The sequence below is a fragment of the Neolamprologus brichardi genome, chromosome 1 (assembly GCF_056152115.1).
Source record: "Neolamprologus brichardi isolate AB-2024 chromosome 1, ASM5615211v1, whole genome shotgun sequence".
In the NCBI taxonomy this organism is placed as follows: Eukaryota; Metazoa; Chordata; class Actinopteri; order Cichliformes; family Cichlidae; genus Neolamprologus; species Neolamprologus brichardi.
Window position 1 is genome coordinate 15390180 of NC_142104.1, and position 24329 is coordinate 15414508.

Sequence of the window (24329 nt, forward strand, 5' to 3'; positions counted from 1 at the left end):
AATAAAGTTACAATACAGGAAGTACTGACACACATTTATTTGTGCCCCATCTAACGCCTGAATTATAACTGCTGTAGCTGTTAACAGAGCTCTAAGTGTGTAACTTCAGCACCGCAGGGTTGCTTTGACCTTTAGTTCATACTGAATACTTTTGTAACACCACTGAAGAGATTCACAACTACGTGAGTGCTAAATCATCAATGCACAAACAAAAACAAACCAACCACGACATCATGTTTACACAGGTTTGACTTTATTAAGTGACTGATTGGCGATGTGGGACAGATACATCCTTTGTTAGCAGAATCACACAGATTCAAGCGTTTGTGTGCGACTGGACATTCTGGGGTCAATCTGAAGGCAGAGTAAAGGAGCTACCGGCCTTCTTTAATCATACAATATGACTAAAAGGTAGGAAAGGACATTCTTTTAGCTCAGCTGGTATTCATCTGAATATTTAAAAAGGTGGCAATAAAATACACTTGTGCATCTCAGCCATATCCCATCCTCCACGGGCACCACTGATCTTACAATAGAATATTTTCTTCTTGTGCTCTTTAATTGCTTCATAATGAATCTAAGCCATCGTAACTTTGAGAGTTTTTTTTCTTTTTGCTTTTAACACAATGAAAATAAATATCAATTTGCATAAGTTATGCTACATGAATGAGCCTGACAGTAGTTACCTTAGACATCCTCCTGAGCTTTTAGGAGCACATGGTAATATTAAAGGGGCGAGTAGAGTACGTGCTTTTATTATTGGCCAACATGTTAAAACTCTTTTTAAAGTTCTGTAATGTTCGTATGAGTTTATACACACTATGGCTGCTGTTGTTATTCCCCTGGCATCCGTGTTAGCACCACATTTCTGTTTCATAATTAAGTAGCTGGTGATGAGGTTAGCCAGGACTTCTTAAGAAATGAACACACTAACTGCAGCTGTGACCGGTACCAACAACAGGAGACATAGTTTACACTACAGACAATAAAAAGATACTGCTCTCTTAGATAAGACCAGTGGTTCTCAAACCGTGGAGCAGGGAGCAACTGCAGGTGGGCCGGAGAGGACCAGAGGAGAAATGTTTTTAGGAAACATAAACAGAACAAAGAACAGGATGGAATGAACTTTAAATGCTAAAAGACGTGTGAGCGTTAACTTTGAGCACCACTGGGTTCTCTAAATCTGCCACTGCAGAAGTCCCTCTTCTGTCATGCTTGTGCACATAAATACAGGACAGGTACCACGTGAGGGAACGTCTTCGCTGGCTTCCTATGTGTGCATCATATTTTGCAACAGTAACATTTTTCTTCAACATCTCCCGATATATAAAAATACAATAAATAACAACAATGTATTTATAACATTGTTTTATATGTGGGTAAGATATCAAATCCCAAAAAAAAAGCAAAAAATAAAATAAAATAAAGAAAAGAAAAAAAAATTCCCTTTCATCTCAGTATCTCATATATCGCATCCCTTTCATGCTTTCCTGTACATACGCGCGTAATCTACAGCAGACACACAGACTTTGGTCTAAAAGAGCGTTTTTATGTTTTTGTTTCTACTGAACAAGTTAAAAGAATCAATCTGCGATGTTTCTCTGCAACTGGTGTGCTGACCTGCAACTTGTAAGAGAATGCAGTTACCAGAGAATTCCTCCAGATGGAGACAAAGGGGGTTTACAGGCATGTGACTGTCCTGCATTTAAAAAAAAAAGACAAGGGTTGCTTGTGCGTGTTTTATCCACAGAAATTGCAAACTTGCAATATCCTTAAGAGACTGGGTGCTGTTACAACAGTTAATAAATCTAACCACAACAGAGAGAAAGCCTCTCCTTTTCTCTGCCTCACGTAGACGGACTAAAGCAGCTACCGGAGCGTGATATGTCGACTGGTCTTGTTTGATTTAGGAGGAACGGAGACAATGGTTGAGAACTGGGGCAGGAGAGGGGATGAGATAACAGTGAGATGCAGAAAATGTTCTATTTGCTGTTCAGCTCCTGTCTTAGCCGGCAGCCCACGGCTGTGATGAGTGCAGCTCCTTTTCCACTTCCATCCTCTGACAGCAAGAACTTGACATTACAGTTTGGAGCCAGTTCTTTAACCGTCTGGTGCATGATCAGGGAGAAGCTACACAGAGACAGAGGATGTACATGTTAGACAGAAAAGCAAAAAGAGCCAGTCTAAATGTGATGATACGGTTAATGGGTGTGACAGTGACACAAGAGGGAGCGAAGGTATGGTTTACCATCTCCTCGCCAAAATGACCCTCCCAAAAAAAAAAAAAAAAAAATTCTGTAAGAAACTCACTTGTTACATGTTTATCATGTTCAAAAACAAAAGTAAGACAACCAGGCCTCTACTATCTAACCAGGAAACAGGCTTTTCTGCATAGCTTAGCATAAAATAAAAGTTGTTTTCACACATGAGCTCCAAAAAAGAAATCAGAGAATCAGATACGGACACTGCCTGCAGTTTTGCTGCCTCAGTTTTAGCACACAGCAGGAGCTCATTTCTATCAGCTACAGTACCACAGTGGAGATGTTTCGGGGTGTGCAGGAGATAGCTACTTGCTAGCTTCGAATTCACAGGAGTATTATCTGGACTGGTTTCACAAAACAATGCAATCAGCCATCACACAGACTTTCCACACGGGATTTGGAGAGTTAATGACAGTTTGAAATCGGATCTGCACCACCATCTTATTATTACTTCCAAATAAATAAATTTATCACCATGACTAAGAAAAAAAAAAACTTTCACAAAACCTTTTAAAAAGTAGTAAAGAATGATCCTTTCTGTTAGCAGCCTGGAGCTGCTCTTCTTAACTCGATGAGCCTACTATTGTTTCTATTTGTCTGTCTGCTGCGTAATTATTGTAACTACAAAGATACTTTTTTTGTGAAAATGGTGACATAACACAGCAGCTTATGAGGTCATCATATTCCACTTCACTTCATTTGCCAGTGAATTATTTTTAACATGAAATAATAAATAAATAAATAAATGGATTAAACTTACTGTGGATGTAATTTGTACAGGGTCCCATCTACCCCTACGGTGATGTCCAAATGGTCCAGTCCACGGTTCTCTCTAATCTTATCGACCACTGCCGCCATTCCTGCGCCACATAGCTGAGCTGCACGACGTGACACTGTTCCACAAACCTGACAAAGAAGACATTTATCATTATTGCAACAGCTTTTTGAGCCACACAAGTACATATCAGTCAAACTGAAAACAAATACAGCCTACGTTTCAGTTTCTCTCCTACTCCTGTGTCACATAGTCTTTCATAAAATAAGGCTAACAAGATAGTATTATGGTTCTCTCTCAGTGTCCAAATGCAAGTCTAAGACTTTGATTACTAACTAACTAACTCTTCTTTACCTCTTTGACTATGATACTGTCATCACAGGTGCTGTCCAGGCCCAAGTGCTGCAGGATTGATCGCACCTGCAGCAAAGCCAATCTGTCACTGTACAAAGATACAAACAGAAAGTCATTAAAAGATGACAAATGAAACTTTAGTAAGGAGACAGGAGCAATATCTTATCATTAAATAGACAACACAATCAGTGGTACGATAGCAAGCGGTGCTAATGGAGTATAATCTCCTGTCCAGATGACTTCTTATCTCGTGGAACGGTGAACTGACACTCTTATTAGACGCAAACAAAGATAGCGCTCATTGTTTACCTTTCTATCTGTGACAGGAACTTTGTTTCAAAGATGCTTCTGGTCTTTAGTGTTTCAGAAATCTGTCCTCTGAACAGGAATCCTTTTTTGGTCATGTCGATGAGGATGTTCCGCACGATTTCACCGAGGTACATGCCGCTGATCATTTTCTCATATCTAAAATGCAGAATTCAAGCAAAGACAAAGGAAACGTAAATATACGGTATTTACATGCACCTCAAAGATATGAATGGATCCCCTGTATCTTTTCAAGCATGGGATGGTGTGTATGAGGCACCTTTGTTTCCCCGGGTTTAGGGAGAAGTCGTCCACAGAACGGTCGTACTCTGTCCTGATGTCGTCCAGGCATCCGTTGTCTCCAAAAGCTCCCCACTCCATGTTGACACACATCTGTCCCTCATCGCCCTCAATCATCTCAACGTTCTTCATCTCTTCCATGTAACACGCATTACTGCCAGTACCTGTAATCAGAGAGGCGCATTATATAGATATAACACAAAAAAGCTGAATATTTTATAAAAACAAGTGTTACTTTAAGGTGAACTAACCGGCGATAAGACCAACTTCACAGGTGGGTTCTTCATAGGCACAGGTCATCATGGTTCCCACTGTATCATTCACTACAGCAACCACGTCCAGATCAAATTCCTTCAGACCAGACAGACAATATAACGTGCCACAAAAACACCATGATTCCATGTTGTACTGAATGATACTGCTCCTCATACCTCTCTCCTCTTAATGGCGTCCCTCAACAGTCCCACCACATCTTCCCCTTCGCAGTCTGTCGCCTTGAAGCCTTTGGTCCATGTCACCAAGATGCCCTGTACACAGACGCACACAAGTTTAGTTTATCATGTGACAACTTCATGGATGGCTCAGGCATCAGTTCATGAAATATTATTTGGCTTTTTTCCCCCCTTGATGTTGCTTATCGGTGGACAAGTTGTGCATAAATCACAGCTTTAGTTTGCAATACAGCCAGTTTAAGACTCTCAGAGTATAGAAGAAAGTACAGGGCTGTACATAAAAGACGAAGAAGCAGGAGTATTACTCACAGCGTCCAGGCTGGTCTGTCGGCAGGGGAAGGAGAAGGTGAAGCCCAGAGGAAGACGGGCATTCTTCATCCCCATATAGTCCAGGAAGTCACTGATACAGTGCACGATGTGATCGAACAACTGGAAAAATAAAAAAGTGACACATTAAAAATTGCATTTGCAAAGTACATCACTAGTCTTAATGATGACTCAAAGCACTTTACGCCATAAGGCCGTATTTGCTCCTTATCACAGAAACCAGAGGAAAGTCTCTCTCTGCATGTACTGTGATACTTACTACTGGTTTAACATCCAAAACGCTGCATAATTTCAATTAGAGGAATTCAAGAATGATGCAGTTTAGAGTGTTGTGGTTAAATGTATTATTATTTTTTGCCCATGCACTAATCTGATGCATTGTGTGTGAAATGCATTGTTATATTAGGACACAGATGATTTCAAGGACATTTAAAATGATCTGCGTGGCAAATTTGATTCATTAATGGTCACTTGCTTTGAATAATGGGACCTCTGAGAATTACTGAGAAACATGTGATAGCAATAAAATACATAACACTGTAAAGGTGTAAAGGTGTTAAAATTATCCTATTGTAAAGAGCATCTGTTAAATATCCCTCTCCTGTCCTGTTTCCAGAGGAGTGAGACTAAAGAAGTCGAAGGTGACTGGATTAGCTTAAGCTGGTGCTTAAGGGTTAAGTTTAAAGTTCTCTGTTTTAGAGATTGTCAACTCGATGCCAATCTAAGCCAGTCAACTTTTCTAATTGTCTCTCTCTAATTGTCTGTCCCTAAACTTTTGACCTTCCTCCCAGCTTCTATCCTGTTTACTTATCTCTTAAACCAACAAGCCTCACATCCCCCATCTACCATCCTAATCTTTACCCTCTATTTAACGGGGAGATATTCACCAGTCCTCCTTTCGTCGCAGTTACCTGCCGGTATAATTTTAAACCGTTAACTCTAGATTACAGGCTGTTTATCTCACCTCCTCCCCCGTGCCCTGCATCACTTCGAGAGGAATAGCGTAGATCTTGTTGTGCATCTCCACTGATCTCCTCTTCCCAGAGCGAATTTTAACCAACAGAACTCTGAAGTTGGTTCCTCCTAAATCTAAAGCCAGGAAATCACCATGTTCTGGACACGCAGATAAACAAAACAAGAGAAAGATAAATGACCAGAGGTCAAAATATTCAAACTTATTAGGAAAAGACTTAATAGGCAATGTAAGCTTGAAAAACAGAATAAACAGACTAATCTTTTATCTTATGGCGATAGGTTTCCCATAATATTTATACAGTTATGTGGGTACGTGTGTGTTGCTGTGTGTGTACAGAGCTGAAGCTATTCTATTAAGAAAAACATCTTTTTTTGTTAAAGCTGCAAGAGTTGCAGAAAGAAAAGGTGTGAAGTAGCGATGCCAACGGTTCCTTCTTCCCTAACAGATCTGCGGTCAAATTATCTAGTTGGATATTTTCATATGCTGAAGTGTGTGTGTGTGTGTGTGTGTGTGTGTGTGTGTGTGTTACCTGTGCCGTCAGGAGTACTTTGCACAAAGGTTGGCAGCATTTTGACTGTGGCAATGTCCTGTGTGCTTTTTGAAAGGCCATTTTGGATCTCTATCTTCATTCTCTGCTTCACCTAAAATTAATATTTTATTGTCAGAGTCTAAATATTGTGAAACGCACATCGGCAGAACAAACACTGCAGCATCTTTTCTCACCTCCAGCAGCTGTTCAGTCGTCAGGGAAAACTCGGACAGTATTTGGGCGATTTGTCGCGATTGTTCAGCGAGTCTGTAGGCCACAGCGGTCACCATGGCGGCACCCTTTCCACTGCCGCTCTCCGAGAGGAGGAATCGAACATCGCAGTCCGGGACCAAACGTCTGACTGTCTTGTGAAGACGACGGGCATATCTGAAACGCATATGAGATTCTGCTTAACTATGAACATTTTACTTAAGGTCAAAGTAAGACGATAGGTACACATTTAACTCCCAACTGCCGGACGGCAATTCTAGTACAAAACTAAAGAGCGAGAGAGCATTTAAGTAAACACTCATCTAAACGGTTCATCTTTAAACTTATCACTTACTGTGGGTGCATCTTGTAGAGAGACCCATCGATGCCTACAGTGGTTCGGAGACGTGACGCTCCTTTGTTCTCCTTCAGCCTCATCAGGATGCCGGCCAGCGTAGCAGCTACAAGGCTGGCGGAGCGGAAAGACACAATGGCACAAACCTGAGGGAAGACAAGCAAAAATGCATCAAGAACATCCAAATTATTAAGAAACGCCTTAAATATTTGATTTTATTTGTTCCATGGATCTTAATATTTTAAACAGACTAAAAGTTACAAATTAACTACTTAACTATACAATTTCATCTTATATGATTTTCCTGATTTAAGTTCCCTCTCTGAAACAAAAAAAGAAATAAATAAATAACTGAAGTGTTTTTTTCAGTAACAATACACACATGCTGCACAGCAATGCAGTCGTCCGCTGATGGCTCCAAACCCAGTTTGTTCAAAATCTCTCTGGCCTTGATCAACCCTTCCTTACTCCTAAACAAAAGAGATAAACAAAAAAAATAGTTTACAATTTCATTTAAAAATCATTCAATTTTTTTTGTCTACTCAGTTTAAGACTGTGGTGTGACTCACTTCTCTATGGCTGAGACGTGCTTGGTCTCGATCTTTCCTTTAGTGAGCAGCTCGGGGGTGATCCTTCCCTCAAACAGCAAGCCTTCTCTGGCCATCTTCACCAGGATGAGGCGAACCAGCTCCCCCATGTACATCCCACTGACCATCTTCTCAAATCTAATGCACAGAAAAGACATTTCAGCATGAGGTTCAGAAATGCATCACTACTCACTATAGCTGCTTTTTCACAGCTGCCGGTAGTTGTGTTTGTAGCAGCTGACGGGATGTTTACAGGTTTCTCGTGGTTTTCTGGTAAATTAACTGGGAGCAGTTTAAGTATTCGTTTTATCATATGAGGAAAGGTGTGATACTTTTGGTTTGACTTACAGCTGGCTGCCCGGGTTGAGAGAGCCTCTGTCTATCTCCCTGTCAAACTCAGTCCTGATGTCTTCCAGCCTGCCGTCGTCCCCGAAGGCTCCCCACTCAGTGTTCACGCACATCCTGCCCTCGTCTCCCTCCACCAGGTCAATGTGACGCAGCTCCTCCATGTAGCATGCATTAGTACCTGTACCTAAAGCACAAAAACACATATGCCTACAGTTACATCGATTTTACACAGACTGGCTACAATTATCCATTTGTCTTTAATTTTTCCCATATAAGCATCTAATTTTTATTTTGCTTCTTTATTTTTTTATGGACAGTAAATCTGCAATACCGATAATAATGCCGACTTCACAGCGCTGGTCATCAAAGCCGCAGGTCATCATTGTTCCCACAGTGTCATTTACGACTGCCATAATGTCAGCCTCATAGTCCTGAAATATTTAAAAGCCAAAATACATAAGAGAGGCTTTTAGCACCATTTTTGTTAAACTATATCCCGGTTTAATGACGTTAACTAAGTGTGGTACCAAGGGAGATGACAGCAGACACTCACCCCTCGTTTCTTGATGGCTTTGTTAAGCAGCTGGACAACATCCATCCCCTCCACTCCACTGGCCTTGAAACGCTTAGTCCATGTTATCAGAAAGCCCTGGAGACAACCAACGAAAGCCAGAGGAAAAAGTAAGAGATTCAAGTCTCTGTTGAGTGTTTATTTTCTTGGCTGAGTCTGAAAAACTGTGAGGACTTGTTACGGGAAAAGGGTGGAGGGAAGTTTGTTGACTGCTTAGTTTACCTCATCCAGTTTGGTCTGCTGGCAGGGGAAGGAGAAGGTGAAACCAACTGGAAGTTTCTTGTCTTTGATGTTGTGTTTTTCCATGAAGTTACCAAGACACTCTGCCACATGGTCAAACAGCTGGAATGGAGGTGGAAAGAGGGGGAAGTTATCTCACGTGGAGCTCAGAATAAGCTGTTTACATGTGTATATTTCTCTGTAAACCTACTCTCGTTCCAGTGCCGTGAATAATATCCTCGGGCGTGTCGTAGATTTCACTCTCCATCTGCACAGTCTGTTTCTTCTCATGGCTCACTTTGACACGGAGGATTCTGAAGTTGCTGCCTCCCAAATCGAGTGCAATGAAGTCTCCTTTCTCTGCGATGGAAAGAGTTGGAATACAGGGAGAGACCAAAAGTGCGAGAGGGAAAGAAAACGTCAGTACAGTTCAGGTTCATTAACAGAACATCAATTCACAATAACAGTCTGTGAGGTAAAGATCCAGCAGTACTGTAGAAAACAACAATCGAGTGACCTCCTAGAGCGAACACTTTGCGATGTGGGAAAGGAAAAACTCACCTGTGACACTAAAGAGCGAGTCAGAGCATTTCAGGAATATTTTATTCACTGAAAGGGGCAACACATGAGCATTAGTGTTTGAGACTTCTACCTACAGAAAGCATTGAATGTGTCCAATGTCACTGCCTCATCTGCATGTCTAATATCTGTAAACTTAATAAACAAATACAGTGAGAGTGGCCTATAAGGAAGATGAGGTAAAGAATCAGATTATAAGATTAATGTTTGCTCAAAAGCTCCCATCTATACCCTCCTACTGTTTCTTGTGAGCCTACAGTGGGGCAAAAAAGTATTTAGTCAGCCACCGATTGTGCAAGTTCCCCCACTTAAAATGATGACAGAGGTCAGTAATTTGCACCAGAGGTACACTTCAACTGTGAGAGACAGAATGTGAAAAAAAAATCCATGAATTCACATGGTAGGATTTGTAAAGAATTTATTCGTAAATCAGGGTGGAAAATAAGTATTTGGTCACCTCAAACAAGGAAAATCCCTGGCTCTCACAGACCTGTAACGTCTTCTGTAAGAAGCTTTTCTGTCCCCCACTCGTTACCTGTATGAATGGCACCTGTTTGACCTCATCATCTGTATAAAAGACACCTGTCCACAGCCTCAACCAGTCAGACTCCAAACTCCGCCATGGCCAAGACCAAAGAGCTTTCGAAGGACACCAGGAAAAGAATTGTAGACCTGCACCAGACTGGGAAGAGTGAATCTACAATAGGCAAGCAGCTTGGTGTGAAAAAATCAACTGTGGGAGCAATCATCAGAAAATGGAAGACATACAAGACCACTGATAATCTCCCTCGATCTGGGGCTCCACGCAAGATCTCATCCCGTGGGGTCAAAATGATCATGAGAACGGTGAGCAAAGATCCCAGAACCACACGGGGGGACCTGGTGAATGACCTGCAGAGAGCTGGGACCAAAGTAACAAAGGTCACCATCAGTAACACACTACAACGGCAGGGAATCAAATCCCGCAGTGCCAGACGTGTTCCGCTGCTGAAGCCAGTGCATGTCCAGGCCCGTCTGAAGTTTGCCAGAGAGCACATGGATGATACAGCAGAGGATTGGGAGAATGTCATGTGGTCAGATGAAACCAAAGTAGAACTTTTTGGTATAAACTCAACTCGTCGTGTTTGGAGGAAGAAGAATACTGAGTTGCATCCCAAGAACACCATACCTACTGTGAAGCATGGGGGTGGAAACATCATGCTATGGGGCTGTTTTTCTGCCAAGGGGACAGGACGACTGATCCGTGTTAAGGACAGAATGAATGGGGCCAAGTATCGTGAGATTTTGAGCCAAAACCTCCTTCCATCAGTGAGAACTTTGAAGATGAAACGAGGCTGGGTCTTCCAACATGACAATGATCCAAAACACACCGCCCGGGCAACAAAGGAGTGGCTCCGTAAGAAGCATTTGAAAGTCCTGGAGTGGCCTAGCCAGTCTCCAGACCTCAACCCCATAGAAAATCTGTGGCGGGAGTTGAAAGTCCATGTTGCTCGGCGACAGCCCCAAAACATCGCTGCTCTTGAGAAGATCTGCATGGAGGAATGGGCCAAAATACCAGCTACTGTGTGTGCAAACCTGGTAAAGACCTATAGTAAACGTTTGACCTCTGTTATTGCCAACAAAGGTTATGTTACAAAGTATTGAGTTGTATTTTTGTTATTGACCAAATACTTATTTTCCACCCTGATTTACGAATAAATTCTTTACAAATCCTACCATGTGAATTCATGGATTTTTTTTTTCACATTCTGTCTCTCACAGTTGAAGTGTACCTCTGGTGCAAATTACTGACCTCTGTCATCATTTTAAGTGGGGGAACTTGCACAATCGGTGGCTGACTAAATACTTTTTTGCCCCACTGTATGTTTGTTCATGTGTATGAATAGCTCAGGTTTACTTTGCTCTGTCTGTCCTGCTGTGGCTTCCTGTATATTCATTGGTTAATGATTACCACCACCAGGGGCATTATGATCAAGGACATATATTCACAAGGTCAACAGCTTTTCAGACATTGTGCTTCATAGGTAAATGAAACAATTATACGGCTGGTGAAATCCTAATTCCTGACAATACCCTGCATAATAAAAGCTTGTGAGAGGTCAATAGGCTGTTGATGGGCTGTGAAAAAGTACTACTTAGTCTCACCACCAATATCCCTTAAAGTCCTATGTGTATATTTAGCTGAATAATGGTACAGTAGTTTATTTAGTCTATCTCAACGAGGAACTTAATTTCTTTATAGCTTTCTGACTAGATAAACCGTAGAGTTAGATAAACCGGGCTGCGTCATCATGGCTCATTTGAATTTAAAGCATACTGACCTTTGATAAAACTGGCAGTAATCTCAGATTCATCACATAAGGTCTGTTCACTTCCTAACTCTTACTGCTCAGCAAGTCACTCCAAACAAATCAAGCTGTAACTCTAGAAAGTACAATCCAGGGACAATGCGATGGGGTCACTCCTACAGTGAAGCCATCGAGTTCTCGGCCGACATCCTTCATTGAAAATATTTTTTTGTTTTTACAGTACATAAAGAGAGATCATGTGGAGCGTTAAAAGTACATGAAGCTTGCAAAAACTGGCTGCAGGACAGGCAGGAAACGGACAGTTCACACCTTTTTAACTTGGCTTTTATTTTGAGCTCAACTACACAGCTACAATTTTTTTTATTCTTTATCTTACATGACTGACACACTGTTGGTAATAACAGACCCATTTGGTGTAGCCTTTAATTAACACAACTGGGTCAATCTGATTTTGTTGGACCTGATTTTAAAAAAACAACAAACATCTAATATCTTCCACTACATGTACCTATTTTTCCCCCACAGCTGTTCAGTGATATCTGTGCACATTTAAAAAAAAAAAAAAGCAGGTGTTGAAACAGCCTCCAAACAGACTGGTGACCTAGGGAGTACCTGCACTTTCACCCTGTGACACCTGGGATAGGCTTCAAACCCCCCACAACCCTGAATAGACAAGTGCTGTAGAAATCTGTTCACTTTAAATCACCACACATCAAGCTGTCTCTCTTTAAAAAACAGGGACTAAAACTCCTGTTCACAAATTATTTATTTGTGAATTAAAATAAGTAAAAAACTGTGCTACAAAGCAACACTGGCTGAACTATTACACCTCGTCTGCAACTGCAACAGTAACTCTTTTACTTGAATTTGTTATATAACTCTAATTGACTCCATGTGCATTTCTGTAAGTTTAGGACCAGCTTTCACAGTGACTGTCTTCTCCAACAATGGCAGCAGGATTAGTGCTAATCTCTGATTTGTGTGTGTAATGTGTGTCAGGGCTCACAGCTCTTACACTGTAAACTAAAGTAGACTTGTTGCAAGGCAGAAATGTTGTGTTCATTCAAAGAGCTTTGCTGTTAATGATGATGACTGTGCATAAGTAACAAAAGTCAGTCTTCGTTGGACCGCTGCTCCCAGAAGTACAGCAAGTAAAAGATAAGGGACCGTCCGTCACCTTGCTCCTGCATAACACACTCTCTACAAAACACTGTCCCATTAAGGTTTTCTCTGAATTTTACTGACCTGCATAATAAAAGGATATTCCTGGATCTGCAACTCTAAGGTCAGAGTTCCTATTTCTGAGCTGTAAAGCTTTTCTACACTTTCAATTCAATTCAATTCAATTTTATTTATATAGCACCAAATCACAACAAAAGTCGCCTCAAGGCGCTTCACACACCAAACATGAAGAAATATGATCTACATATAAATGACCTCGTGGACTTTACCAAGCCTTTACTGCCTGTGGAGACTGGCTTCTGTTCCCTGATACAGATACAGTGATATAAAAGCAGGTTTAGATGGACTAACCTGATCCATCGGGGATTGAGCGTACAAATGTTGGCAGCATCTTCAGTGTAGCAGTGGCATTAGTATCCCGACCCAGTCCTGTGACCAGCTCCTTGCGAAATCGCTGCGTGATGTCCAGTAACGTCTCATCAGAGAAACGCATGGAGTACAGGTACTTATCGATCTAAGAGTGAAAATAACGACAAACAAAAAATAGAAATTATTTCCATCTAAACTATTAAGCATCTGTCTGCAACAAATACACTTCTAACTGCCCCCCCCCCCCCCCCAAACACACACACACACACACACACACACACGTGACAATGACCAAGCATGAGGATATTGTAAATATGACTCCCTATCTCATAATGATTGGACTCATGCATAAAGATAACCTGCTTCGATATCATATAATATTAGATAACCTATAGCTGGATAATATATCAGTAATGAAGATTTCTTATATAGCTTTATTCCAAAATAATCAGATCAATTTCTCAGATCTGAGTCATCGCAATGTGTGCACAGGGTCACCTTGGTGACACAGTGAAACAAGGAAGTCCACTGTGTGTCACTCAGTCCTGGCAAAAGGCAACACTGCACAGCAGGGTAGGGTTGTGGTTTTATTGCTGAATGACAGTGATAAGGCAAAGTAGGAGGTATGCCGAGAATTCAGTCAGACATTATTCTTACCAGGAAAAGGAGCCAGTTGGCTTAAATTGCCTTAAACCATCAAGTCTTGAAATTCTAGTCTCCCTATTGAAACTTCCCACTTTAGCAACTGTGCAAAGGCTGAACTGTCTGACCCTTCAGGAACAGCACGTTCAACAATCTGCTGAAATCCAGTGTTACATCACACACTGTGATGAAGCAAAGAGATGCTTTTGTGGCTTCAGAAACCAAAAACAGAACATATTCTCAATAGTGGGTAAAAGTCCCAATCATTTTGACCTCAGTCGACAGTAGGCCTCGTGGATGGATGTTATGCCTAATGGTCACACAGACATGGCACATAATGAACAACATGTTGCCCCATGGGTATTATATAAATGTGTGGTTAAAGACTTGGTTTGATGACCATCAGAATAGGTTCTTCTCGGTTTTTCTTAATAAGCTGCATAGGCAGAGATCATCCTCACTAATTTCTGATACACACTCAGTCATTTTATTGTGGAAGCAGGACTAAAATATGGCAAAACCACTCAGTCCAGAAAAAAGGAAAAGGGTTAATTAACGCTAGTAGGCTTCAAAGGAGGAAAAACTAATTAAAGAATTGTAGATGGGGTCATAAAAGTTGGGGCCACGGCTGCTTTGACTGAGAGGTGTGCTGACAAAGGGAGCTAGTCAGTCTGCTTGCCTGGCCTGATTGATCTGGACTTCTATTTGTGGTGTTGAAGGAATCCGGAGCATTTTCATTTGTTTTAATTTAGTTAATTACCTGCCAGAGAAGAGACATTAACATATGGAGTCCACCCAAAAAGTTGAAACTTTCACAAGTAAAATTTTATTCATCTGTTACTTACCCCTAAATAGCAGGTATCTAGGGTATGAATGTGCATTACTTCAATTGTGATTTTAGATTATACAGCCTGCTGTCCAAGCTTGCCAATGTTAACTTAATCACGGCAGCCAAAAAAGTGTGGAGTTCGGGAACCAATGGGTGGCTTTTATGCACAGTCTGTGATTACTACTCAAAAATACTGCAGGCATGGACAAAACTCCCATCTTTCAGTTTGTTCTTGTATCATCACTAGTGTCACATTTTGCAATGATCTCTCTCAACAATGTTGGCTAAGCTTCTGTAGCTGGTAATTATTCAAAGTCACAGTGTAATGTGAAGCCAGGGAAATGCGACAGCTTACAGGCATCAGAAATTGTAAAATCTGTCACATAGGAATGTCGCAACATCCTCTTTTAGGGGTGTTAACTGTACTTCCTTTATAAATCTGGCCCTTGTGACATGACAATGGCAGTCTGCTGTGAAACAGGAAAAACTGTTGGCCACTGACATAGATTTTATATCACAGAAAACATGTGTGGTGAAACTAAGGCACAAATCCAGTGCAACCAGCAGAGACTTGTCTTTCTCACCTGCTTAAATGGTCAGTCAACTGTTATGTAGATTTTACCAACAGCTAGTTTCACCTTGCAGCCATGCATGAATAATATATAAAAGCTTATCTCCAACCCATAGTACTATTCTCATGTATGTGACTGTCCTATCTGCAGTAACTGTTAAGTAGTAGGGCTGGGCAATATATCGAGTTTTTAAAAAATATCGATATATTTTCATACGAGATATAAGATGTGACAATATCCTTTATATCGATATAGTCCATGTTACGTTATAATTATACTTGTGGAGCCACAAGTTTGCCTCACTTTCGTCCACTTTTGTCTCTGCGCAACGGTACTCGGCCTCTCCTTCACTGAACACAACTTCCCCTCCTCCCCCATAGCTTCACCTGCAGGCAGCGACAAGAAGGACACGGCAAATCTCCGTTAGCGAGTTGTGGGGCTGGACGGCGTCAACGTGTTAGCGAGCTAACCGCGCTAACGAGCTAACCACGCTAACGCCATGCAGCCCACAGGGGCTGCACGGCCTAAAATCCTTTCATTTTCTCAAAAGTTGACAGCGCGCCTTATGCATGAATTCTGGTTGTGCTTACTGACCGCGAACCGATTTTAGGTGGTACACGGCGCTCAGCAATCTGTCAAAAAATGTTTAAGTACGACTTTGGTAAGCTACGGAGCTGCAGCGCTTGATGGATTGTCGGAGCATTACGGCTACCGTAGTCTGGAGCCTCGCGGAGTGATACGTACTGTGCTTCAACGTAATATTACCGTATTGTGTGTGTTTAAGGGCCATAAAGAGGATTTCAAACTCAAGGCTGTTAGTCACGCAGTAGAAGTTGGGAACAGAGCAGCTGGGAAATCTGTCTTTGTTATTATGCTCAGCGTCTGTTAGTTTACATTTTGACTGCACAATTATGAGCTTTTTGTTATGCACAAAAACAACATTGTTTTCTTTTATTTATGGAGCATGATTATTTAATAAATACTTATAATTTATTTTTGAGTAATTTCTTCATGTAAATTATGCTGTATGTAAATAAAAATGCCTGTGTGACATCTGGGACACAGTGTGACTAAGAACTCTCTTTTTGTTCTTAACTTACGGCTTTAAAACAATATCGAGATATATATCTTATATCGCCACCCAGCTAAAAAATATCGAGATATGAATTTTAGGTCATATCGCCCAGCCCTATTAAGTAGTCTAACTGAGGTGTTACATTCATCGTATGGGGCCTAATGTGGAGTGTGTGGAATAAAGGCTCATTATGTGCACAAGCTCTTGTCAGACAGGAGGGCACAGCTGAGTAAATGTAACCTCTAACCCGAATATACTGCATACTCTAACCCGAGTATGCAGGCACAGGAAACTTGTTGGATAACACCAAAAACAAGTCCACACCTGTGCTGGGTTGTATTTTACACCCAAATGTAGTCCTTAGTTAGAAGGGACGGGTTAACAGCAGTGACATGTTGTTGCTTGCAAACGTCATCCCTGTGTAACTCTACATCTGTTATTTCATTTACAGTGTGCACGTACACACATTTACACGTGCATGCAAACATGTCTTCCATTCTGCTTTTCATACTCAGAAGAAATAAGACAGTGACAGTGAGATTTTAAATTAAACTAACTGATACATTTTACATGCATTATACAAATATTGATCTATTGATGTTTCTTTAAATGTCTTTGTTCTTCATGGCTGATCTCCATAAGGCATGAAGTTAAATATCTTGAATTCTTTTCGACCTCTTTTCAGCTTCACGCTTGTCATCTAGCTTGTTGGGGTTATGTCTTGTTTACAGTCATCTTTAGGAAAGGACAGGAGAATCATATTTCAAAGCCTTATAAATAGTCTGACTCTGCAGCCCTGGCCTCCCCTGAGCCAGCAAAATTTAAATAATTGCAGGTTACAAATGAAACGCAATTGTTTGTTAAGCAAGGAGTAGAGGAATAACAAATGTTATTCCAACGAATGGAATAATGAATTTTATTAAAAATTTCTGGAGTTACATATTACAGATCTATTAAAAAGACAAATATAAGCTAAAGTTAAAAAGATTATAACTTCTGTACCTCAAATTTCACAACAGGCTCACTCTAGAGGAACAACTTAAAGGTTTGTGGGGCTCGAACAGTCCTCCAAGCTATAACAAGACAGGCCCAAAATCTTACAGAACTAGAAGCCTTTATCAGGAAGCACGGGAAAATCTCCCAAACAAGAGATGAAAGACTTTACCTGCAACAAAAGGCCTTAAGAAAAGTCCATGCAGTGGGGGTCAAACCTTTGGCTAAGGACATTTTTGTTATTGTGATGGAAATCGGTTCCTAATTTCGCAAAAAGTGTTTTGAAAAAGTGTCATCTTTAACTTTGTACCCAATTTTGGAAGTCGGCTCATCTTTTATCCGTTTCGCTATGCATGTGTGTATACTGCACATGTCCTAGACTCTACTGATCAGTACTGATTCAGGTGGTCTGCGGCTGCGCAGTCTGTTTTAGTTTATTTAGTATCTAACCCGATATTTTCGCTGTGAGTATCATATTCAGAACGCGAATAACTGCTGAAAGGCTAAGTGGCACTTTTTAATAATGAAAACTACACAGGCCAAAAGAGTACAGGCTCGCCAATAGAGGGCGTCTTCTTAAAGAGCTTGCAGTAAGCTGATATTTAGAGTCTACTTTTTGTGAATGGAGAAATGAAGGCATTTCTTTATTTAGTGCAGGTCTTGTGCACTGCACTGACTGTCAGCTGATGTAAATAGATCCATTTAGGTTTGCAGCTCTGAGCTATTTAATGTTCCAACTGCTGGCAGCCCAGCCATTTAGCCCGCAGTGCTGCTTCAACTGCTTATTTCTCCTATCATCAGAGGATCTCCTCATGTTCTGATTTCTAGATATTTTCTTTTTAACTGCTGCTGGCAGGAACTTTGTAACGGTAAAAGCAACAGTTGCATAAGCATTCATACAACATATTTTCAAGGTTTCAAACTCTGCCACCTACCTTTGCTGTATGTTTGCTGTTGGCTAGCCTACTTGCATTGTTTAAAACAATGTGCCCAATTAGCTAAGTGAATAGGGGGGCATTCTCTCCTCTACTTAAATAACAATGTGTTTGTCAGCTGTCCTGCCTGATGCTCAGCTACAAAGGAGGAGGATTAAAAAGTTGCTTCACACTAACCTAAAATTCATGTCTAAGCATTTCATCGTATCAGGACACTATCTGATACGATATTGCTCATAAATAAAAAAATATCTCCACTGCTGTTTGTAGAGAAAATAGGTGTGTGTGATGACTAAGACTGTTTAGATTTCACGACCAACTTCATTTTCTTATTTGTACAGTTTCCCTTTTTGAGGAGACAGGAGGCAAGAGTTTGTAAAGGCCCTTCAACACACCTCTAAAACAGCTTTCTGTGCCTCCGCCCAGAGCTCGGTGCAAGTTTCAGGAAGAGGTCACACTCTCTGCCGCTGCTTCCCTCCCTCCTTCCTTCTCATTCTCCCCTTTGTTTGCATTCTTTCTCTCAACAATGCCTTGCTCTCCTCCTCACCACGAGGTGGCTCAGGGAAGCATTGAAACATGACTCCACTGTGTGTCCGTGTGCGCACACAAGAAATTGTGCGCACGCATCCTCACCATGTGGAAAAATACCATCCTCTACAATGCCCCCTGCTGCAGCTTCCCTTTTTCAACTCCGTGTACACAGACGTACTCGCACGATGTACTCTGGATGACCTACCAGCTGCAGTGGGAGCGTACGGTCACGGACACGGCGGTGAATTGGGTTGACCGGAGAGACAATCAGCTGATCGAGTCTCTTTGGCAACCACAGGTTATCTAGAAACTCATTATTGATTAGATTGTGTGTACATGTTTAATTATAGCTGCTCAAATATTGAACTGCATGTTTGACAATTTCACAACTAGAGAAAGTGCTACGCAAACCCTGCTCTTATAAAAGCTACAAAATAGCTGGCGTTGTGTGCCTGTCTGTGTATGTGTGTGGGTGTAAGCCTCCTCCTGCTGTCCACCTGTGGTCACATGGTTCAAAGCTGGTCTATTTTAGGGAAGCAGGGAGAGGAAGAGAGCAGGAGTAAAAAGGGAGGGAGATGTGTTGTATTACATCAGATTCTGGCTGCTGATTCATGTGCAGCACAGCAGGCACAGCTGGAGACGACAGGGCCCCGTGTGAACAGACCACACAGATTAGCTCGAATAAGACTGGGAAAGTGAGAATGGAAGAAGGAAGTGTGATAACAGACTTGTTGCTGAATCTGCAGCTTGTGTGTGACACAACATGCGACCTTAAATGGACACCGTGCCGCGTGAAATTTAAGCACACGATGAGAAACGGCAATTTTAAATTTAGACACAAAGACTAAAAACTGACACCAGTGGGCCTGGTAGTAATTTAACCTCCTCTGACTAAGTTTTACTGTTTTGTAACTATGGCGACCAGATTTTATGGTGCATTCAATGAAGAGGTGCTGGAAACTGATTGGAAAAGATCAACTTTTTGATCTCACACACACCTCTCTGAGGACAACTAAATCTGGTCCTAATGATCAGACAGACTTCTTTAACTTTCCTGAAGTGTACATCACATCAGTCATCACTTTTAAATAGGGACACTTGAACACACCATGAATAATTCAACCTATTCAAGGCCTCCGCCTCCTCGGTCAGGCCGTACCGAACCGGTTCGAGCTCCACTGAAGGGAAATTAAAGTGTGGGTATTATTTTAACAAGAATATAATAGAAACTCTGTGACCCCTGAAGTAACTTCTACCCATTCATCCCTGTGCTCATACGTCCTTTCATCCTTGCAGCTCACTTCATCTCTTGCTCTTTGCCACACCCCCTCACATCTTACATCACGGCAAAAACCTTACTCATGTTGTGACTACATTTTACTACGCACACACACCTCCCTGTGCAGTTTGTCACGTCTCACTAGGCCGGGGTCATTCCCATTGTCTGTGAAAATGACACGGGTCCGAGAAATCGGTCTGTTCTCGCGACAGGATGAAGCTTTCTTTCACTTCCTCGAAGAAATGTACCAGTGTGGTGGAAAAACTTATGATGGAGATACCTAGTAAACCCGGTGACCTCTACAACACATGTGCTTCTCTCATCTTTTATAAGCTCGTCTTCTTTGTGTCTCTAAGACAAACAAACAGAATCAAAAAGGGAGGAAAGAGGTAAACACTCACCTTTTTAACCTGGTCATCCTTGAGCTCAGTGAAGTAATAGGCTAGTAGCTGAGCCGCAATCATTCTGCTGCTTGTTCTCGCTCTGTCTCTCTCACACACTCATACAGACTCACTCAAACGCTTTCTCAGTCTCTCACACGCCTTAAACTGCAGATGGATTTAAAAAAACTCCAAAGATAAGAAAGTTAACTCGGACTTTTCTCTGCCCCTGTTTCGTAAATATAATCTGCAAGAGGTATAAAGATATCCCGAGTCTAGTCCAGTGTGGTTTAAAATAGCCGGAGCTCCTTCATGTGTGGCTAAGACTCTAACTCTCTTCCTTCTCTGTGCATGTGAGTGAAGCCAGGAAGCATGAATGATACAGCAAGTTTGGCTGTGGGAGGCAGAGAGAGAGAGAGACACTCAGGGGGGAGAGGGGGGCAGGAGTGCCGCAGAAAAGGACACGCCCACTGCCTGCAACCTCATTGGCTAGACAGAACTATTGCTACATCCTCTGGCCTGCTATTGGTCGGGCCTGCTGATGCCTTGGAGGCAAACCCAGTGATGGAGGAAGAAGAGGGAGGGGGTAATTAAGAGGAGAGACGAGAGGATTTGAGCTTTACTGTCTAAAGGAAGTTGTAAAATTTCATTCTGTTTAGCCTGTGCTTGGAAGAGAATGAGCCACACAGTTATGGTATTACTCAGACCGCTGTAAAGTGCCACTTTAGTCACTGCTGCCGGCTAGCTGTGAGGAAATTCAAGGGACACTTATTGCTCTTTGCTTCTCTAAACTCAGGGACATACCAGGAAGTTAAGGGCATTACGAAGTGTTTCCCGTGGGCTCGGGATACTGCTTAGCAGGAATGGGTAATATTTTTCCCCCTCAGGGTCATACTGACTAAGTTAAGGGACACACATTAGATAACTGAATCAAAAATGGCTAAAGGCTGAAATTATTAACAAAAAAAACAAAAAACAAAACTGAAATCTACATCATCTTGAAATTTAGTGAAGTATAGCAGCACAGGCTCATCACCTGAATCAGATTTTGAGGAGTGGGGGTTATTACATTGCTACCCCTTGGGCCATATTTCACACATTTACTGCAATGTGAGTGCACTTTCCTCACATTAATCTTTGGGATGGACATTTATTTATTATTCGTACCATTTCATCTTAAGTTACATGGTCTTTTTGCCTTTTCCACCTTCATCTTCCTTCCAGTTAAGACATGTCTATTGTCCCACAATGTCTTTGTCTTACTGACAATGGAGGTTTCTGGTTTCTGACCCACCTCCCCCATGGGTGATGGTATTTGTTCTGCGTGACCAAGCATTTAGACAATAAACTGAATGTTTGTGATGCAGATAAGTGTGAAGTACTGCTTCGGCTTCAGAACTGAAGAAGCTTCTCGGATGAGAGGTGAAACGTCTTCAAGCAACTTAAAGAAGTCCAGACGCTTTTCTTTGCAAGCTCCTTTGACTACTGCTTCAGCTTGTTTTTGTTTTGCCTTCTACCCCTTAAAAATGCTGAGTAACGCAACAGAAGGACACACACCTGCCGCTCCTTTTGTGCACTACACATGCTTGACCATAATTTAAGTAGAATGAAGGCCATTCATTCACTCGGCCTTCTTTCTCGAGATTCAGTCCATCAGCCTTTTCAAACAGATGTGACATTGTCACTGCAGCAACAACAGCTGTCTCTAGACACTTTTTAGTACATTGATAGACTAGGGTCAGAACTGTTATATTTTGTACATCTAATAAGTTGGCTCTAAATTCATTCTACCTTCTTTTAATTGTTTTTCATACGTTCAACTTCATGAAAAATAAAATAAAAATCTTTTTTTTGTATTTTTACTTTTTAAAGGCTGAAGACAACAGAGATATGGATCAGTATTGTTAATGGAAAACTTTTCTGAGCTGTTTACAGCACATGGCACCTGAAGTTTATTAATTCATTCCAGAGTCCAGTTGTGATCTTTTTTTAATTGTTGCATCAATCTGTCTCTATTGCTTTTGAATTCCTCATTCTCTGGGGTACTATATATTTGACACACTGCCTGCAAGCCTGCCTTTACTTGTTATGCTCATGAGAGGCATGCTGCTTAAACAAAAAATAAACCGCTTTATTTGCATTGGATGCATGACTCATGAATACAATGGATTTTTCTGTGTGAGACTGACGAACACTGGAGCATGATAGTGTCTGGTTAACTTTACTGTTGATATTTTAGACAATGATATGGTTTTCTTGAAGAAACCTGAGCTGGATATCATTTCTCCAACTATAGAAACCTAAAATATAGGTTTCATAAAGCACATCACTCAAATATGAAATATAGTAAAATACCACCAAGGTCAGTGCGTTATCCAGTAACTTGCCACGTCAAACATCAAATTTTCCTCCGACTAACACAAAGAACAAAAATAAAGTTTAACTGCAGTTATTTAAGTCTTTAGACTGTAAATCACAACACTGTAACAATCCGCCTGTTATAAGGTCTGGCATTGTAAACATTATAGAAAATGGTCACATCAAGGCACCACAAATTATACCAGATAATGAATGCATACCAAACAAGGAAGGTTTACAGAAACCAGTGTGCAATTATGAAACTGTGATTTGTAAATATAAATGTACTTCTAATGATCAGTGTACAGTATTATAACATTTTTATGCACTAAAATAAAGGAATCCTTTCAGATACAGTCATAATACAGATAATTATAAGTTAAAGTTATATACAGAGAATTTTGATTCCAACGTACTTCACATGGAAAAAAATGGATACAGATTTTCAGAAGCTTAATAACAAATTATTTTTCTTCTTCTTAATAATATTATTGATTGATCGCCTTGAGGCGACTGTTGTTGTGATTTGGCGCTATATAAATAAAATTGAATTGAATTAAATAATAATAATAATAATATTCATTGTCACCTCTTTATTCAGTCTCAGAGGTCTTTCAGTTTACCATAGATAAGTTAGTTACCTTAATCAACAAAGGCTCCCCGTGATGCAGCAGAGCTGGTGTCCAGCAGCTCTCATCATACTGATGTTTTGATGCATTGTGGCGTCTAATTCTTCCACTGTCCACTCCACTCAGAGGTTTAAGCCTGGGATTCAAACGTTGATTCATTGTATCTTTGAAGTATCTTCTAAGAGGCTGTGAAACTAAACCGAAGGTCTATATTCTCACAAAACTAATGACTGCAACACAATATCCAGAATAAGACCAGTGCTCTCCCCACTGTAGGCTGCAACAGCTCAGTTCTGCCCATCTACTGGTGAAAATTTCTGAGTGTGTGTGAAAGCTTGTATTGTTTGTTTGTAGGGCAGACAAAGACACACACATTCACAGAGCCCTCAATCAAAAGATAAAATAAAAAATACACAGCAAAGACGCCTTGCTCCCTAAGACAGGCCCCTTTAGGAAAAACACCAGAGAAATGATGAATGGAGTGTTTTTAAATGAAAGATAGAGACAGAAAGAGCCAAACAGTGAAGGAAGGTAGAAAGGACAAGAATGTTAGTAGGAAAAGGAAAAGAAAGGATGTGGTCTTTTTTATCAGTCTCTGCTCTGTTGTAGGATGCAGGAGCTATATTTTCAGGAGCGTAGCTGCTATTGCATTCAGTGCCACATAAAGCTGCCATGTCACAGCCTGTCTAATTCTACTGTGAAGACAGTAGCTTGATACAAGGACAGTGTGGGATTATTGTGTGTATGTGTGAGGATGACGTAGCCCTCAGCTGGTAGCATTCTCACATGTTAATCCCTGAGAGATTAGCTAGTATTTCATTCCCGTTAGCACACTATTTTTCCTCCCTTACTTTAATCCCTCATCATTCATCAGTCATGCAGTGGTTATCGCACTCTGTCTTTATTTACTGTTCCTGTGCATTATTCTCTTCACTTATTACACTCCGCTACTGTCTTCCTGCCTGTCTTCATCTTCAACGCATCATCTAATCTGTCATGAATGGATTAGCCTCACACTGATTACTGCACCTCTCATTAACCCAGTGCAGTATCATCAGATCAATAGCTTCAGATTAAATATGTAAACAAACAAAAAC

The 24329-nt window shown here is 41.1% G+C and overlaps 1 protein-coding gene across 2 annotated transcripts; it reads right to left on the reverse strand.

Annotated features, from left to right (window-relative positions):
* Positions 1 to 237: 237 nt before the first annotated feature.
* Positions 238 to 20622, reverse strand: hk1 (hexokinase 1). 2 transcript variants are annotated; one of them, XM_006779966.3, is made up of 21 exons: positions 20267 to 20622; positions 12992 to 13154; positions 8782 to 8930; positions 8574 to 8693; positions 8334 to 8429; positions 8112 to 8211; positions 7781 to 7964; positions 7415 to 7570; positions 7228 to 7315; positions 6846 to 6991; positions 6475 to 6667; positions 6281 to 6392; positions 5740 to 5888; positions 4758 to 4877; positions 4428 to 4523; positions 4248 to 4347; positions 3977 to 4160; positions 3700 to 3855; positions 3391 to 3478; positions 3022 to 3167; positions 238 to 2130 (listed from the first exon to the last, which is right to left on the reverse strand). In XM_006779966.3, exons 1-21 carry the CDS (start codon positions 20327 to 20329, stop codon positions 1983 to 1985), a joined length of 2757 nt encoding a protein of 918 aa, XP_006780029.2. In that variant the 5' UTR covers positions 20330 to 20622; the 3' UTR covers positions 238 to 1982. The 2 variants fall into 2 exon arrangements, with proteins under 2 accessions (XP_006780029.2, XP_035762087.2); XM_035906194.2 differs by lacking the exon at positions 20267 to 20622 and adding an exon at positions 18451 to 18548.
* Positions 20623 to 24329: the final 3707 nt, after the last annotated feature.